The sequence below is a fragment of the Limanda limanda genome, chromosome 6, assembly GCF_963576545.1.
Source record: "Limanda limanda chromosome 6, fLimLim1.1, whole genome shotgun sequence".
In the NCBI taxonomy this organism is placed as follows: domain Eukaryota; kingdom Metazoa; phylum Chordata; class Actinopteri; order Pleuronectiformes; family Pleuronectidae; genus Limanda; species Limanda limanda.
Window position 1 is genome coordinate 27,976,841 of NC_083641.1, and position 18,682 is coordinate 27,995,522.

Below are 18,682 nucleotides of genomic sequence, written 5' to 3' on the forward strand. Positions count from 1 at the left end.
GCACTTCAGATAAGTCATGGGTAGCAATCCCTAACCCACCAAGTAGTCAATGTCAATGGTCTGTTTTGCTTTGATCTAGATCTCCCTTTAAGTCTGTGAATATGTTTCTTTGATCCAAATGTTTTCTTTATTCAAAAACAATTGAGATCCAGTTTATGGCTGTAATGCACTTTGAGATCGATTGCCACCCGCCAATGAACCAATCAGAAGAAGACGTATTTTTCCTATATTACACATTGTGATCGATCTTCTTCCAGCGTTGTGTAACATAGCACTTCAGAGATTTTTCAGAAGTATTGGGAAAGAAAAGAGATTGTCTTTCCCAATACTTCAAAAGGAAGTATTGGGAAAGACTAAGTATTGAAAGAGAGGAATACAGCTCTCAGGATCTGAAGAAGAACTCATACTATGCAGAATCTAATTAAGTATAAACAAGCACAAGAGTTAAGGAAATAGTACGAAAAGCAAAAAGGCTTTTTGTAATGAAAAAGGGAGATAAACACCTGTGAGATTTAATTTATATTATTTGCTTATAATATTATAATTAACTGACTCTTTTTCAGTTGATAATGTTTATTTTCATTTTTATGGTTTATCAATATGATTCATTAATTAGTGGATTGACCCTTAATCAATTAACGTTTCACTCCTGAGTCGGTGTGGTATAGTAATTATAAGCTTTTTAAAATTAATTATTGTTAGTAACTAGGTCCAGTTAAAGGAGGTGGATGGATCATTTCAAAATTAAAAGTGATGTAATAAATATTAAGTTAATATCATATGTCCTATATACTTGTAGCTAATAACTACTCTGAAGTCTCTAGACATGTGTAGACTGTGAACTGTGTTTGATTGAAACTGTGTTGACAGTCTGTCCCTCTCCCCTCCTGCAGCTGCTCATCTGTCCGGCAGGGGGCCGTGTCCCTGTCTGTGGTCCGAGGACATCACGGCCAGCACGGCTGCCGCGGTGCATGATGGGAAACATGGGATCAGGTAAGCTCCTCAGCTTCATCAAGTCGAACAGACAAAACTGGACACAAACAGGAAACCACGAGACCATCCCTTCAGAATAAACTATATAAATTGACATATTAACAATTTCAGGTGATTCGCTTCTTTCTTGTTTAATTAGACACAAGTCGGCCTATAGAAGGTTGTTGATGTTATGTTATATTGATATTTCGCTTATTGTAAACATATTTCTGCACATTTTCTTTTAAGATTAGAACTTTATTATTTTAACAGGCAAAATCTTCACAAATGTGCATCACAAGGGTTTTGGCAAAATAACCTGTTATAAATAAAAATACCATATTTATTTATGTATTTAGTATTATATTTTAAATCAGGATTCCACAGAGAGGGACGTGCCAGTGTCTGATCACTGGAACATTATCTCTGTGCAGCAACAAGGCCTCAGATGTGCTGTGATCAGGCTTTTATTCTGAAGGCGAGAAGCGGAAGCTGCGTGTGTGAGGACGGCAGCGGCAGCAGCAGTGACAGGAGGCGGCAGGTGAATGATTCACACTTTAATTCTTCATGTTCCACTGAACTGAAGGAAATCACCCGAGAGCTGCAGCCGCCCAGCGTGATGCGTGTGCGTGTGCGTGCGTGACGAATTCAAACTACAACCACCGCAGCTCGGAGGGGACAAAAGACAAAAAGACCCGAGTCAACACAACGCTGCAGACTTAGCAGGTGAGGCTATTAATAAAGCCTATGTGTCTATCTGTGTGTGTGTCTGTCTGTGTGCATGTCAGTATGTGTCTGCGTTTGTGTGTGTTGCACAGTAACACAACAACATAACATTGGTCTAATTTGAGGTAAATAAACCATCGCGATGTGACGCAGTCTTCGTTGCGTCAGTCGAAAGTTTTGCGTCACTTTTTTAATTGTGTTGTAATTTGCATATAAACTCATTATTCCCGAGCTGAGGTCAAACACTCAGGAACAGCGTCTGACCAGCGGCCACTCGATTCCCCGTGCGCGTTGTCTCCCATCATTACGTTACGAGCATGCTAGAGGGATTTCAAAATAAAGGCGAAAGCAGTGAAAATATGATATTTTGTAAGGATTTTACTCTGAAATTCTAAGTCAGAATATCCTAATATTGTCAGAGTGAGACATTCATCTGTGGAAACGGACAGTTTCATATTTTGTTGCTTGAAATTCCGAGTTTTCTTCGAAGTAATGTTTGACTAATTATTCATACAGCAGTCGAGACAAATCATTTATTTGTAAAGCCTCAACTTTCTCAAATATAGTTTCATGGACATTCGTTATTTTACCATTAATTGTTTTTGTTATTTATCATTTCTTCATATAGGTAATAATCAATTTGTCGATTCATTTGTTACCTTATTATTTCCTTCAAATTTACCAGAAGGTCCCCTTTTATTTTGAAATCACGTCACATCAAGTGCACGCCCGTAAGGTAACGTTTAAAGAAAATGCGCACCGTGAAATTAGTGGGGGGGTCGTTGGAACGGTGGTTCAAGACTGCAGCTTGTTGCGCCGCCTACAGTAAACAGAGTTGTTTGTTTGTGTGTGTGTGTGTGCGTGTGCGTGTGTGTGTGTGTGTGTTTGTTATTATAAAACATGTCAAAGTTGTTCACAAAAACATATAAAAACAATTCAAGACAAATATAAATTGTATCTGGTTTTGGAAAGTTTTTATTAATAGCACCTAAATGCTGGTAGATGAATTAAAATATAAAGTTTTCTATATATTTTCTATACATGGAGCTTTATTCTTTCCAGGATACAATTCATGGTAGATCTGTAAATACAAATACAAATTATAAAGAATAGGTAAGCTATCGCATACAGTTTGGGCATGATCTGTATTTTTGTGCTTTATTTATAATATGAACTCCCACACATGTGCGGCCATAGAAAGCCCAGAACTGACCAGAGAAATGTGCCACACAGATAGAATGTTATGTTACCACGACTGCTGCAATTACCTCTAATTCTACTACTGAAGTAAATATATTACGTCTTCTTGTGATGTCACAAGGCTTTTATAGCTTCCACTTGTACCACAAGAACTGCAATGACCTATTCAGCTATTCATGTTTTCCTCTGTGTGCTGTTCCCAGGTCAGTCGTGAGAGGAGGAACCTCAGTGGTGTAGCCATGCTGTTGGCGGAGGAGATTCTGTGTAACACGCAGCAGGTGATCGCAGGGCTGGAGGCTCTGAGAGGAGAGAATCGCAGTCTGCTGGGAAGCTTGCAGGAGACGATGGAGAGCCGCTCTGCGATGGAGAGTGGCAGCGTGGAGCAGGAGAAGAGCGGCAGCGTGGAGCAGGAGAAGAGCGGCATCATCCGTCAGTCCCTGGAGAGGATAGAGCTGGGGCTGAGCGAGGCACAGGTACCAACAGAAGGAGAGAACAAGTGACAGTGATGTGTTGTTTCTCTTTAATTGTGGTTTTATTGTTTGTGAAAATCTCAAGATCCAGAACAGGCAACTTTCTTGAAACTGGCTGGAAAAAGGCAATTTATGCAAATGAATTAGGGTTCAAAATTAATTATCTGATTACTTTATAAATGACTTCAGGATAAAAAGCCCAAATAAAGACAACTTATCCAAAAGGACAAAAATGATCCAATAACTCAAAGTAGGAAAAAGGGCTTTAAAAGGACAAGTGTATCTGGTGAAAGTAAACATCCTAACTAGAGCAAATGGTTCAGAGATGACACGATGTAGTATTAGATGAGCATTCAAATAACAATCAGCATCTAAAAGTGTTTTAAAGAACTTTTCATAGTGTTCAGGATAGTTCCATTTATAATATTTTAAGTTTACCCATTTTAATTCATTAACATGAGTCACTGTTTACTTTTCCTCCGTACTTCATGTTTCACTTGTTTCTCGTCCCTTCAGGTGATGATGGCGTTGTCGGCTCACCTGGGATCCCTGGAGGCCGAGAAACAGAAGCTGCGAGCTCAGGTGACTTTCTCCAGGAAATGTAAAAAGGGAGATTCTAATCCGGTTCTTCCTGGTTTCCTGAGCTTTCTAAATTTGTTTTGGTTTGAATTTAATTTATCGCACAGAATGACTTGTCTCGTCCAATCACTAAAGCTTTCATTAATTTCTTCCAACTCCAACCATATCTCCCTCTTTCCTTTCCTACTACTCCCTCTTCCTCCATTCCTTTCTCTCTACCATAATTATTCTTCTTCTCCCCTTCCTTCATCATCTCCTCCTCCTCCTCTTCCTTTGTGTCCTCCTCTTCCTCCTCAGGTGCGTCGTCTCTGTCAGGAGAACCAGTGGCTGAGGGATGAGCTGGCCGGAGCTCAGCAGCGGCTGCAGGACAGAGAGCAGGAGGTCGTGACCCTGGAGGAGCAGAACAGACATCTGCAGTTCATGTCGTCCATACGCAAATACGACCTGGAGGAGCCTCACCTGGTGAGACCAACACCATACAGACACAAATACATGTTTGTCTTTGTGATGGCTCAGAGATAACTAAGTGTTGAAATAACAACATGCTCCACATTTACATAATTCATGTATGTATGTCATGCTCATGGGGAAATATTTCCTACTGAGAACTTTTATGTGGAGTTTCTGAGAGTGTTTGTTTCTTCCTCCAGGATGACAAAGACACATCCTCCAACAAAGAGTCTCTGGATGATCTGTTTCCCACTGATGATGAGGAGCAGTCGCAGAGTAAGTCCCTGCTGGGGCGTGGGGATGTGTGTGCTGATTGTCTAATAAAACGTCACAAAAAAGAAAAAACAAACCTTTATTTGTTTTACTGCTGCTACTCAGTGGAGGAGTTGTGTGAATGTTGGTGTTTCGGTTGTATCACTGGATGATGTCAGCAACACAAGAGAAAATCCGGCCACCGGGATTTTGTCAGGATGGCATTAAGAAGTTTTATTACTGGAACAACTTAGAAAATAGAAGCCAAACAAAGGGCAACACTTTCGGTGTGACACTGTTGTTGTAATGTAGGAGAACAGTGTCTATGTGGTTTCTCCTGGAACTAGCCATACTTATTAAATAGAGAGTGTTGCAGCAGATAAACAGTGTGACTCTCTGTGTCTTCACTGTTTGTCCTGACTCAGCTGCTTAGGATAATTTCAGTAACAACCTGTCACACTCAGTAAAGACGAGTGGAGTCACATGACGGCAGCTACATAACAAGATCATTTAAAGTTGCAAAGAATTAAAACAATGGCCAGAATACTTATCAAAGAGATGAATGTTGAGTGTACAAATACAAAGATTCAATATGAATCAAGTTATGAAGGTAATTGTTTGCTCACATCTCATTTCTGCCCTTATTGTTCACTAAAGAAAACATTTGAGCATTTATTTGTTTGTTCCTCTTCAGTGTCGCAGCCTCACCACAGCAGTGCAGCCGCTGCAGCCCAGCAGGGCGGCTACGAGATCCCTGCTCGCCTTCGAACGCTCCACAACCTGGTCATCCAGTACGCCTCCCAGGGACGCTACGAGGTCGCCGTGCCGCTCTGCAAACAAGTGAGAGGGACTTTCTGTGTACAGCACGTTGGAACTGTTGTTTTCTGACAATCTGAAACCTGCAGCAGCAGCTTCTCAGCTGGAGTCTCACTGGAGCCTCGTGTCTTCTTGCAGCTGAACTGACTTGTTTCACTGTAACTGTTGATTATGTCTCTACAGGCTTTGGAAGACTTGGAGAAGTCCTCAGGCCACACGCACCCAGATGTCGCCACCATGCTGAATATACTGGCGCTGGTGTATAGGTGAGTTACCATAGCGACAAATGCAAAAACGTATCAATCCCCCTACAAAAGATAATATCTTAGACTTACATCTTTGAGACAGATGTCTTTCTTACTGTTGTATTGTCCCAAAATGTTCTAACTTAGGTTTGGAACACGTTGTCCATCTTTTTATACATTTTATGAATAATATCATAACAAGACACTTTAGTTGTTTACCAAACTCGTTTCAGATTGAAAACAATAAAATCAAGGTCACTACTGAAAACAATAAACCAAGCTGCCATTCGGCCCGTTTTTGGAACGAGGAACTTATTTTACCAAAAGCATGTGATTTTAATAAGCGTGATCTGAGGTGCATGTTGTTTTTCTGTTCAGAGACCAGAACAAATACAAAGAAGCAGCCAGTCTGTTGAATGACGCGCTGGCGATCAGGGAGAAAACTCTGGGGATGGACCATCCAGCTGTAAGTGACCTTCACTTTATCTAGCAGTTTGACTGTTTCTGTTTTGTTATATAATGTGTGTGTGTGTGTGTGTTTGTGTGTGCAGGTGGCTGCAACACTCAACAACCTGGCAGTGCTATATGGGAAAAGAGGGAAATACAAGGAAGCAGAGCCGCTTTGTAAACGAGCTCTGGAGATCAGGGAGAAGGTGAGAAAACACATTTAATTTACTGCACTTAGAAGGAGACGGAAGCTACATTTATTCTATTGTTTTAGTTTTAAACTGTTAATGATATGTAATGTAATGTTAATGTGGTTCTGCCTGCCATTCAACATCACTCCAGAGTTATTAGATGTTTGGAAACACTGCTGGCCCTGTTTTACTTTTAAAACTCCTGGTCAGTGTTGGAGTCTGGACAAGCAAAAAAAGAGATGTTTGGAAACTATGACTCATTCAACCGCATTTGCTTCAGTCAACACGTGTCATGCATCAGATAGTGTTGATGTAGTGAATTGTGTGTACTTGTCATCCTCAGGTTCTAGGTGTAGACCACCCAGATGTGGCCAAGCAGCTGAACAACCTGGCGCTGCTGTGTCAGAACCAGGGGAAGTACCAGGAGGTGGAGCTGTACTACGAACGAGCTCTGCACATTTACCAAAGCAAACTGGGACCAGACGACGCCAATGTGGCAAAGACCAAGAACAACCTGGTGAGACGAGAGAACACTCTGATGTCTAAAGGAGATTTCTTTGGAGTTTTATTTTTATTTCTCCATGAAACCTTTATTTCAATGTTTTCCTCCAAGTTTTGTAGTTCCAGATTTAGAGAGATAGTGGATCACACTTAATTGTTTCACTATATAACAACTGTAAAACAATAACTGTATAATAACATTTACATAATATGAAGTCAGTATTTCATTCTTACCTCCCATTTACCAATATTTGTTAATAGCAAATTTAATGTCATTTTAATAGACTGTAAATTAAGATGGACAATGTGTCTCTATTTCCTCAAGGTCCTGCAGATACTCACTTTCATCAACTAACTAATTAAAACCAAGTTTATCAGAAACACAAACACTTGAACACCTGAAATGACAGAAACCACGTTTGTGAAAGAAATACTGAATGGGTTTGGCCGGCCACCAGGGGGCGATCAAGATAGTTTGTCTTCATTTTTGTCTGTTGTCATGTTTATATACAGTCACTGATCATTTATCCCTTTACCTTCACTCATTGTCGTCTCACTTTCCTTGTCAGGCCTCATGTTATCTCAAACAGGGGAAATACAGACAAGCTGAGGCTCTTTACAAAGAGATCCTGACCAGAGCACATGAAAAGGAGTTTGGATCAGTAGAAGGTAAACAACATGTCAGCCAGCAGACGCACTGAATGAGAGCTTTGAACATCTGTCTGTTGACACGCCGGTCTGTCCGTCCTCCAGGTGAAGGTCGTCCCAGCTGGTCCGGAGCAGAGGAGGCTGGTCCCAGACCGGACGGACTTAGTAACCTGAAGCGCAGCGGCTCCTTCACCAAGCTCCGAGAGTCCATACGCAGAAGCAGCGAGAAACTGGTCCGCAAGCTAAGAGGAGTCGAGCTGGAGGAAACCACCCCGAGGAATGCTGGGTAATCTTCTGTTAGAACGATGTTAAAGACCTCCAGCTGAAACCAGACTCTTTGTCAAGATCCCAGTTCATGATACTCTGTCCTGTTTCCAGGATGAAGAGAGCCAACTCTCTGAACGTGCTGAACGTTGGAGCCGGAGAGAGTCAGGACGGTGCAGAGGTGAGAGAAGTTTCTGAGTCAGTCCTTTTAAACACGGTGACTCGATGTACATTCTTATTAAACATACTTTCTATAAATACTATAAAGAGTGTGTGTAAAACTTAATTTCCCCACCAATGTCATTAAACAAGGGAACACAAACGTTAATGTTATGTGCTTTGTACCAAATTTGTCTTTTTCTTTGTTCTGCATTAACAGAAGTTCCTGTTGAATTATTTGAGCTCTAACGTTGTTCCTCATTCAGGGATAAAAACCTCTGACTCAGCTGTAAAGTGTGTAGCATGTTAACACTTGTGTGTTTTTGTGTTGTTCCTCAGTCGAGCCGTTTGACAGATATCCGAGGCCTGAGCTCCAGCACGCTGAGTCTGACGAGACGAGGATCACTCGGGAGGATCAGCTAACACACACACACACACACACACACACACACACACATAGACACACACACACACACACACAAACACTGTTAAGTTATAAACTCACAGCCCACAATCAATCGCTTCAATTAGATGAACTTCACCAAAGTGAATTCCCCTTTTCTACCTGAGGGGAACAGAGAGAAACTTAACGACCACACCTTCATAGACATTGCACTTCCTGTTCACTTGACATTAACATAATTCCCTCATGGATGTAGATTTAAAATCAACACAGTTTCCTTCTTTCTACTCAGAAGTTTAAAAGTTCGGAAACTCGTTTGTTAAAAATAAGGACTTTTTAAAACATTGACTTTAACACTGTAAACAAACACTTTAAAGTTCCAGTAATCTGTTGTTAAGAAGTCGAGGCTGTTTCTCTCCTGCTGGTTTCGACATTTCAGGAACATTTTATTCTGATGACACTGAAAAAAGGTTGTTTACTTTTTAATCTTTTTTTTTTTTTTTTTAAGCTTAACAGGTTTATTGAAATGAGAGCTTATCATTTTAAAAAACCTGCTTTTTGAGGATCACAGGGACATAAACGTATTTTTGCACAATGATCAAAATGTGTTTGTGGAAATTTTAATGTGACATTTGGTTTACGAGGGCTAAGTTTATACCGTTAAAGAAATGTGTTTGCCTTTAAAATGTGCAGGTCATTGAATTAATATTTAATATTTGCAGATGATAATCATAAAAATACAAATTAGTTATTTTAGCTGCTTTGCACCACATTCCAGTTCTGTCATTCCATTTTATGAAAATAAGGAACAACTTAAGAGACCCAACACCGGCTCTTGCACATATCGGACTTTAATCAAATCAATGGGGAAGTGGCGTCCGACTTTTGGACACCAACCGTAGAATATCAGTCATTATGTCATTATTGTTCACACGCCTCAATATTCAGAAAATTATGAATTTCACCATTTTATACATTTTAAATTTCTACTCAGTTCAGAAAATAGTTTCATGCTACATGGATTCCCAAAGTTATTGTGTGCCTGAGTCACTGTTGTTATGGTTACCTGCTGCACCTACTGATTTCTTGGGGGCAGTGAAAAGTTGTGAACAAAGTTTACATATCATCAATGTTAAAGTTGATATCGTGAACTTGTTAACAAACAGTTGCTTAATCTGACGTGAAACAGTAACAGACCAACTTAAACATTTATTCAGAGTCATGTTTGTTGCTTCCATGTGAAGTCATTGAAGTCCTGAGGGAACCATCGGGCTCTTTAGCTGCTAAATGCTCGATGCTCTGTTCACCTGTCTCTGTCTCTGTCGGGTGGTGAGCAGGTCGGGTACAAACCGATGAGGCAGATAAGAGAAGCTGTGGTTCCAGTGAACAGCGAAACAACGAGCTGGAACAAGAGAAAGCTCAGACGTCCGCTGGGCTGCAGATTTACATGAGAATTCTCAGCAGCTTTGAATTAAGCCACTTTAAATCTTTCATCTTTCAACTGTACATTTATGCTCATTCACTGAAATGCCTGAAATCCACGATGCATGAAGTCACCAATATAAATAATGAAATAGCTTTTAATATGATGTAGATTTATTCGTGCTATTTAATTTGTTGTAGAGAGAATTACTTGAACTAGTTACTTTCGACTTAAAGTCTAGATTCAATTCTTACGTCAACACTGCTTCTTCCATTTTATGTTAATGCTGGTAGAGCAATTATCTAATTCCTCAGGAATGTTTAAGTTTGAAACAGACGCAACAAAATGCTGCTCGGAGGAAACAAGGCTCCTTGAAGATGACTCATTGATTTGAGTCGGTTCTGTTCTTCTTAGGATTCGCTTCATTTTCTTTTTCGCTCAATCACTTTCCGTGGTTGAGAACGACTGATTGTACATTTGCTGTGGTAGAAGAGAAGACTGCTGATTGTCGCAAGGGTTAAAACCACAGTATTTAGCAACTGTGGTAATTCCTGTCTGTTACAAGCTAAATGAAGCACTTATGTTTGATACACATAAAATGGGAAAAACTATGTAGAAGATGGAAAACATCTCTTCTGATGCTGTGTTTATTCTGGAGAATATGAATGTTTGTATTTTATATTTGCAATCTTGAGCTGAAATAAATGACAATAATGTTAAAACCTTCGTATTTTAGTGTGTGTTATTTACATGATTTCATGATCAACTTAGGTCACATATTTGCAATAAGCTTGTTTTTGTCAGAATGGAAAAAGTGCCTCTTTGACCAGTAAAATGTATCTGTAACATTAAAACACTTTAACAGGAGGAAAAACACGAGTCAGTTGTAAAAATAGAAACATGTTTATTACAACCTCCTGGTGAAAAAACAGACAAACATTCAGATACATTCACATTCAAAATGTGACTATTTACAGTTGCAGTAGTAAAGTCGACCAACAGCAGTCGTGTCTGTATGACAGACACTATGTGGATCAATGTTTCACCCACAGGTGGAATGATGTTCCTGTTATTAATGCAACATGTTAAACCAGCTTGCTTCAAACATAACAAGTTACCTTTCAACATGATGTTGGTTTGAAACGGACATTAGAAGTTTAAAGCAACACTATGTAACTGTTCCTAAGCAACAGAGCCCTCGGAGCGATGTCTATCAATGTGTTGAACTGAAACCCAACTGAACGCTGGATATTACCCATGATCCTCTGCTTCCTGAACCAACAGAACTGCGGCTGTAACAAATCCACCAAACTCTGTTTAGAATTCTTCATGATTAACTGATCTCAGTTCAGCTTCACTCTTCACCTGCAGCTGATTGTGACAGTTGAAGCTGAGACTCTCAGTCACTTCTTCTCACAGGAGATGGAACCCACTCACCAGAGTTACAGAGAACAGACGTTCAGGGAGCGAAGGAGGAAACCTCTCCTTCTTCACAGTCACTGAACCATCAAACACATTTAATCCAGCTGCTGGTTTAAAGTAGGAAAGTTGCATAGTGTTGCTTTGATTGAAGTAACAGTTTTTGCAGTATAATGAAAATGTACACACAGTTTTCAAACTGTCCTGCCCCCCCCTCCTCTCCTAACGTGTAACACTGAGTTCTTTAACGAGGGAAATGAAGGGAAACTTAAGTCAAACTGGAAATAGGCTGCTAACTTTGACCACCAGGGGGAAAACAAACAAGATTCAATTGAAGATAGTTTTTACAGTACTGTACGGCCCAATACTTTAAATGGATCCAAGTGGCAGCTTCTGTTTTGTCATGATATTTTACTCTGAAGACAGGAAACTAGCTTCGGCTCATGATCAGTTATACAAGTGGTACATAATTAACACCGACCGGTTGCCTTGGTGATGACATTATGGGGTGTATGTCACCTTTAATTCTGATGAGCCATCAGACTTATTTTCTTCAGCATCTCCTCAGACTGCAGCTGCTCAAAAGTCAACAGAGACAGACCCAGCTGGTCCTCCTGGAGACAGGGAGAGGGGGTGAGACACTGAGACTGGTCATCGTCCTATTGTCTGCACAGCTCCAGGTAAATTGAATTCAAATAGGTGGGTTTTTTTGGCTTAATTTACAAAAAAAATATAAAATCTGTGAATCCTACCTGTCTGAAAGGCTGAGCCATCTGCCGGAGGAAGTGCTTTGAGAGATGGACGGCCTCGTCCACCGTGAGGTTCAGACTGCCGTCGCTGATGTGCTCCTGAATCCAGCGAGGGAGTTTCCCACGTTTGTCTGCTCGGGCGTAACGCTGTGGAGACGGAGGAGATACTTCAGCTTCAAACACACATATTGATCCAGAGGATAAAAATCCAGACTGAGAAGAAAGCTCACGCACTTTGTCAGCGAAGATCATGAGTCCGTAGTCGGTCTTGCCTCTGATGGCTCTGCCCACACATTGAGCTGCGTGACGCATGGCATCAAACGTGAGGAAGTCGTTCTCTTTGATCTGAAACTGATCCCGAAGGTATTCCAGACGAGCCTGAAACACCAGCTCAGTCAGTCAGGACAAGATATTCTCTAACTATGGACGATGTTAAAACCACAGTCAGACTGAAGAAAATATGTTATTTAGAACATCGGAAAATACACAACTGTTAAACTAAAGATTGATCCTGATATCAAACAACCTAAAAATGTGTTGAGTCAAGAAGGTAGAAGTAAATCAATCATTTCATATATTTTGTTACTTAAATATCAGAAACTGGTTGATATGGATGTGATGCCACACAGTGACAGTTCTGACCTTTAGGATGCGGCTCTGGGTGTAAACATAAGGAACTCCAAACATGATGACCGCCCGACCAAAGTGGTGAACTGAAGAGAAAACAGAACAAGATTTACAATTTTGAAAAAACCCACATACTCTCAATTTACAGTAAAATGTTGTATATTCATAATCTGTAAAACCATAAGGAAAATGGTAACACTGCCTGTTTTGTATCTAATCAATGACTTTATCTCTACACAGTCCAGCAGTCATCTCAGTAACCTGCAGCTTCCTGATCATTTACCAAAGTCGATTCCCTCAGACACTTTTCCTCTGGCCACCGACAGGAGGATGGCTCCTCTGCCGTTCTCACAAGCCTGAACAACAGAAACAGATGAAGGTCAGAGGTCAAAAGACCCAAAACCAGAAGTTGAATTATTACCATCAGTCTGCGATTACTCTTTTAATGCACTGGTGATGCTTAATGGATCAATCACAGGCTTTTACCAACATGATCTTAGCAACTATAGCCCAAATATTTCTGACTGAATTAATCACAATAATTGGTGTAGATAAGACGGCAGGTTCGTGTCTGACCTCGTGGTATTTCTCCAGGGCCATGCTGGTCTCTGCAGCATCCTGAGTCTCGATGAAGATGAGTTTGTTTCTCTGGATGTTCTCGAGGATTCCCTGCAAATAAACATGTAAACAACACACATGAGAAAACCCTGGCAAACACAATTTTTATTTCAGTGATGCAAATATTATAATATGCTATATATATATATGTGTTCAATATAATGTCTTTATAAGCGAGGAGACAGAATAAGATCCATGTTAAAAAGAGCAGGGAGACATCACAGTCTCTCGTGTGTGTCTGTTCAACCACTGACCTGTTCATACCAAGCTGCCACTATATTCTCCATATACATATAGCTCGTGAAAAACGCCACAATGCCGTCAGGGACAATGGCCGACATCTCAAGAAGCAGGTTGCCATAGTTACGGATCACAGCTGGAAACAAAAAGGAGAAATTATGCGTTTTGAGATGTTATGTTTAAGAAAAGGATCCGTATTTAATTCAAAGCTGTAATTAAATGTATTTAATTGTTTTTTAAACAAACCGAAGTCTTCTCTGGTCTCAAACTTGGAGCTCAGGGCCACCTGGTCATTTCCTCTCCCAACGATCTAATCAAACCAGACAGAAGAAGAAAAAGAGAAAAACGTGACTCAAAAGCATCGATACAGGTTCAGATGATATGATTGAGATTCTGCAAATGCTTGAGGATGTTTTCTGTGAAACTCTTTTCAACTTTTGATGATTTGATCATTTTAAAATTCCTCTTAAAATCCACTGGAGCCGTCACAGGGTTTGTGTCTGAGTGCAGTTACACACCAGGGGACAGAGGCAGGTCCGTGCTAGTGTCATGGTGAAGGACGCCACGGTAACGGGACGGAAGTCCAGGATTCGGGGATAGATGTCCAGTGGAGAGAGAGTCTGAGGACAAACACAAGGAAGACATGATTGTTCACTGACTTGTGTGCGTGACGGAGGTGTGACGTACTATCAGTTTAGAGGCAGGAGGGAGGAAGAAGAAATGAAGCAGGTATTTTTAAAAGGATTCAATCAACAAGATAAAACTGCAAAGAAGACAGAGACAGAAGAATCCAACTTACCCCTGAGGTGATGATGACCGACTGAAACCTCTGAAAAACTGGTTTGATGGCTATAGACGGATCCATGCAGCTGAGAGAGCAAACAGAAACTGTGAGATTCTCCTCTATCACCACATTAGGTAACATAATGAGTCATTAGTAAAACATACAAACCATGTCAATAGTCTTTTATTATGAAGTTGTCAAGAAATGCGTCATCAAAGCAACAAGAACTTAAACCTATATTAACTTTTAATTAACTTCTTTAAATGAGCTCGACAATGAAGATGACATCAAAAAGAAATAAAGTATTAATATTTCCAAATGATAACAGTTGTTTTCTGCAGCTCCACCTCACCTGAAGTGCAGGACAGGGTTTGCGATGGTCGGAGTTCTGTCCTCAAAAGGCTCGATGATGATGGTAAAACCTTCAGATACAGAGAGAACCAGATAGTTAAAGAAGTTTAACACCAGGAGCAGCTGAGAGGATTTTAAATCCACTCAACTGACAGAACAAAGTTTTGTGTAAGTGATTAAATAACTGTGAGGGTCAGTTACCCCCTTTCTTTTAATTCAGCAGAAGTAACGACTGAAGAAACAAGATATTAAAGCTAATACTCACACAATGTTTGTTCAGTGTCTGATTGGAGAACAGGTGTGTGTTTGTACCTTGGCTGTAGGTGCTGACCAGGGTAGCAAAGTTAGAGATGAGAGTCACAGCTGAGAAGTCGGCGATGTCTGCGATCTCCAGAGTTCGTAGTAAAGACTGCAGCCGCTCTGCACAGAACCTGGAGACACACAGAGGGTCACAGATGAAAGATGAAGGAGAGAGGAGCATCTACATGGTGAAAGGTGGGCGGGGGGGAAGGAAAAATTACTATGTCATTATCAAAGTGTAGTTGAAGCCGACGCTGACCTCAGAGGTTTCCGGTCGATGCAGACTTTGTCGAAGATGTCTTTGAGGAACTGGGGGGCGCTCTCCTGGACCACGTGTTGGACCCTCAGACGGGATTTCAGATATTCCAGTAAACGCCTCAAGAAACCAACAAAGTGCTCGGCTGTGCGAATAGATCCAGGAACTGCCTCTAAGAAAACAGGAGGGAGCAATGTTAACCTTTTGTTTTTCTGTTATTATGTTTTAATATCATTGAAGTGAAATGGATATGAAAGTATGAACCTTTAAGAATTTCATCTGGTAACACTGGATTTGAGAGGTAGACGTCCGTTTCCCGGGCAACGTTGGCATTCTTCAGCCCCTCCACCAGTCGCCTGTACTCGTCCCTCAGCTTGGCCGTGTCCGTCTCCTTGATGCTATCAGAAACCGGAGCAGAGAGGATTCAGATGTGGAACACAACACCAGACCTGAAGTGAGTCAGTGAGTCAGTCCTCATCCTGCCGGCGTCTAACAGACTCGTACTTCTGAATGGTCGTCTGCAGCGTGTCCACGTTGGTCTGGCAGCGGTCGAGTGTGCGTCGGCTGATGTTCACACTCATGGCGTCGATACATACGTTGTCTGAAGAGTGAGGGAGAGAAGAGGTCGAATTAAAATACATGTACAAGAATTAACATAAAGACAATTCTGATAAATGATCAGTGTTTTTGAGGATATGTTCATAAATTAATTACATTACACAAATACTTATTTAAGTCCCTCACCAATATTATGAGCCTCATCAAACACCACAACAGATTTCTTGCAGAGTTCCTTGGACACCAGGTCGGCGATCTTGGGATCCAGCAGGTAGTGGTAGCTGTACACTACGATGTTGGCGTGCAGGATCTGAAGGGAAGAAAGACAGAGAAATGTTTCTAACAACTAAAAGCAAACTTACCTTATGCTTATTATTTTCTGTCCTATAAAATAAGTGTATTTGTTTTCAGTTTAACCAAATATATAAATCCATCCAGTAATATATTAGACAAAATACTGGGAAATTATTTTTTCCCCCCAGGCTGAACGCATCATGTTTGTAAATCTGTGAAGTGCAACGTACCGAGTATCGTGCCAGATAATACGGACACCAGCCTTTCCTCTTGCCAAAGTCCTTCAGGTCGTCCAGGTTGTAGACGCCAGGTGGGAGGGGCACCTGGCGGCCGACGGCATCGAACTCCTGCAGGAACAAACCACAGCAGCAGACACAGTCACTTCTTAGTGTCACGTCTGTCGGGAAATTTAAGTTACGTCATTAGGTTTTAAGCAAACAATAATACATATATACAAGTTATCTTTTATAACTTTTGCTAAAAAAAATGTATTAGGTGTTGGAATTCATATTTTTTGAAAAACAGCAGGTGATGAAAAACAGCAGCTGCTCTGAATCAGAAGGAGTCACGTGACTTCTCACCTCATAGAAGCGACAGGCGGGCAGGTCGGGGTCGCTGTGGCGTTGTGCTCGGATGTACGAGGCTGTCAGAGTGTGGCACTTCCCGTCCACTTCCTTCCCGAAGCGCAGAGCGCTCACCTAGAGGAGAGCAGAGGATCCTGGTCACAGGCACGGACACAAAGCCCACTTCTCTAAATCTAGAGAGACGATTCAAACACGTGTGTCTGTTAAAACCTTCTCTGACAACATGCGAGTGCTCGTACCTCAGGGTGGATGCAGAGGTTCTTTCTGGAGGAAAGAGCCAGAGCCAGGAAGTTGTTGCTTTCTCCAGTTTCCTTGGAATAATACTCCATCAGTTTCCTCAGCTCTTCCACCACCTGATCACAGCGATGACCGAACATGTGACAAGTTGAGAGGATTTGTGAAGAATCGTCTTTCTACTGTTCAACTGACTTATGTCTGAGCAATGGAAACAATTCAACAGCTGAGATGAATGAATCATTTTGAGCTGAGTGATGTCACTCGACTCCAACTCACCTTCTCGATCTCTGGAACTGTTCTGGAGCAGTAAATTAATTTGGTCACTTCCAAAGGAAAGGCCTGAGGGAGAGAACAGGACGTATTACTGTGTTTGTCTCTGTTGTCTGCAGCACAGCCTGAAAGCTACAGAGGCCGGAGAGACAGAGAGACGGACAGACAGAGAGACAGAGAGACGGAGAGACAGAGAGACGGACAGACAGAGAGACAGAGAGTAAACTCACTTTTTGATAGGCGACGATGAGCGACAGCAGAGAAATAGTCTTCCCTGTTCCTGACGGCATCTCCAAGACTCCATGACCCTGAAGACAAACAACACTGTTAACACTATGTAGAGATGCAAACAGAAAACAAGATGAGATTCATTTTAACTCTGGATCTGTGTTATATCAGTCACATTAGCTGCTGACAGACACAAACTCCATAGAGGCCGGACTAACACTAACTTTGAACATAGATAAGAACATGTGAGCGAGGTTTAAAGTCATGTGACATGTCCTCAAACCCAAACAAACAGTACTGACATGCTGAGTCAGGAATAACCTCTGACGGACAAGTTGTAACGACAACATCAACTATTCACCTCCAACACATTTTAATCCTGGAGAATAAAGTGAGAGAAACTAACCTTAGCATCCAGAGTCCTCTTCAGCTCCAGCATGTAGGAGTACTGCTCAGGGTAAATGAAGTCGTACGGGAAATACACCAGCAAACCCTCGATGTTGAGCCTGAAACAAAACCAGTGAAACGTCACGAAGCTTCAACAGCATCGTTTTTAATCACTGGTTTGAAGCCAAAGTACGACAGGAAACTTCTGGTGATTCAGTTTAAAATTAACCAGCAAGTTAATTTATTGACACTTCAATTGCTTCTCGTACAACAATAAATCAAGATGAAATTATTAATAATGAAACCTGGACCTGAATAAGCATCAGAAATGGTGGATGAATGAGGGATTGACCAATTAAAATAAATGTGTTATTGTGTTTTATGTAATGTTTGAGATCCACATGTGAGTTTATCAGAACATAGCTGAGACTTTAGAGCCAAATCCCTGTGTCTCATGATTTAAAGGGTTTATACTGTAACTATAACTTAAGGATATATTTATAACGTCAGATGTAGGAGCCTGACATGTGTATGGAGTGAATGATGCTAAGCTAATGGAGGCTAACTCTGCTGCATCACAACACGAACACATGTTGACAGTGAACTGTTTTAATCACTTAAATAAACTGCAGCTGCTGCTTTAGTTCAGTTTAATGTCGGTTCGTTGTTATTTAACTGTGAGAAGAGAACTGAGGATTCTCTTCTCTTTGTGTTATCATCAAACACTCACTTCATGTTGCTGCAGCTTCCGCTTCCTCCTCCTCTTCCTCTTCTTCTTCTTCTTCTTCAACTGACTTTAAATCATATATAAATATAAATAACTAAAAGATGAAACAAACACGATGAAAACTGGGACACACTCCTTTAATTTCTTCTTCTACTCTTTCTTCTTCTTCTTCGTCTTCTTCTTCTTCTTCTTTTATGATTTATTGCAATTAAAGTCTGCAACAGGATCTACCGCCCCCCACAGGCTGAATAATACTCCATCACTTGGTACTCAACACTGTTAATACTAATGTTACTTCCGCTAGTAC

The 18,682-nt window shown here is 41.0% G+C and overlaps 2 protein-coding genes across 2 annotated transcripts; one reads left to right on the forward strand and one right to left on the reverse strand.

Annotated features, from left to right (window-relative positions):
- Positions 1 to 1,550: 1,550 nt before the first annotated feature.
- Positions 1,551 to 10,468, forward strand: klc3 (kinesin light chain 3). The gene is made up of 14 exons (XM_061073064.1): positions 1,551 to 1,698; positions 3,102 to 3,371; positions 3,885 to 3,950; positions 4,245 to 4,409; positions 4,598 to 4,673; positions 5,344 to 5,489; positions 5,649 to 5,731; positions 6,089 to 6,176; positions 6,262 to 6,363; positions 6,692 to 6,865; positions 7,419 to 7,518; positions 7,603 to 7,783; positions 7,876 to 7,942; positions 8,260 to 10,468. The coding sequence occupies exons 2-14, from the start codon at positions 3,138 to 3,140 to the stop codon at positions 8,341 to 8,343; spliced, it is 1,566 nt and encodes a 521-aa protein (XP_060929047.1). The 5' UTR covers positions 1,551 to 1,698; positions 3,102 to 3,137; the 3' UTR covers positions 8,344 to 10,468.
- A 162-nt stretch (positions 10,469 to 10,630) lies between these two features.
- ercc2 (excision repair cross-complementation group 2) lies at positions 10,631 to 18,502 on the reverse strand. Its single transcript, XM_061073063.1, has 23 exons — positions 18,379 to 18,502; positions 17,668 to 17,767; positions 17,264 to 17,341; positions 17,040 to 17,102; positions 16,766 to 16,879; positions 16,524 to 16,640; positions 16,173 to 16,289; positions 15,835 to 15,958; positions 15,595 to 15,691; positions 15,355 to 15,488; positions 15,094 to 15,262; positions 14,847 to 14,965; positions 14,536 to 14,605; positions 14,199 to 14,268; positions 13,918 to 14,019; positions 13,646 to 13,709; positions 13,414 to 13,535; positions 13,118 to 13,210; positions 12,825 to 12,897; positions 12,557 to 12,627; positions 12,149 to 12,292; positions 11,918 to 12,061; positions 10,631 to 11,779 (listed from the first exon to the last, which is right to left on the reverse strand). Exons 1-23 carry the CDS (start codon positions 18,381 to 18,383, stop codon positions 11,687 to 11,689), a joined length of 2,283 nt encoding a protein of 760 aa, XP_060929046.1. The 5' UTR covers positions 18,384 to 18,502; the 3' UTR covers positions 10,631 to 11,686.
- Between the last annotated feature and the right edge of the window lie 180 nt (positions 18,503 to 18,682).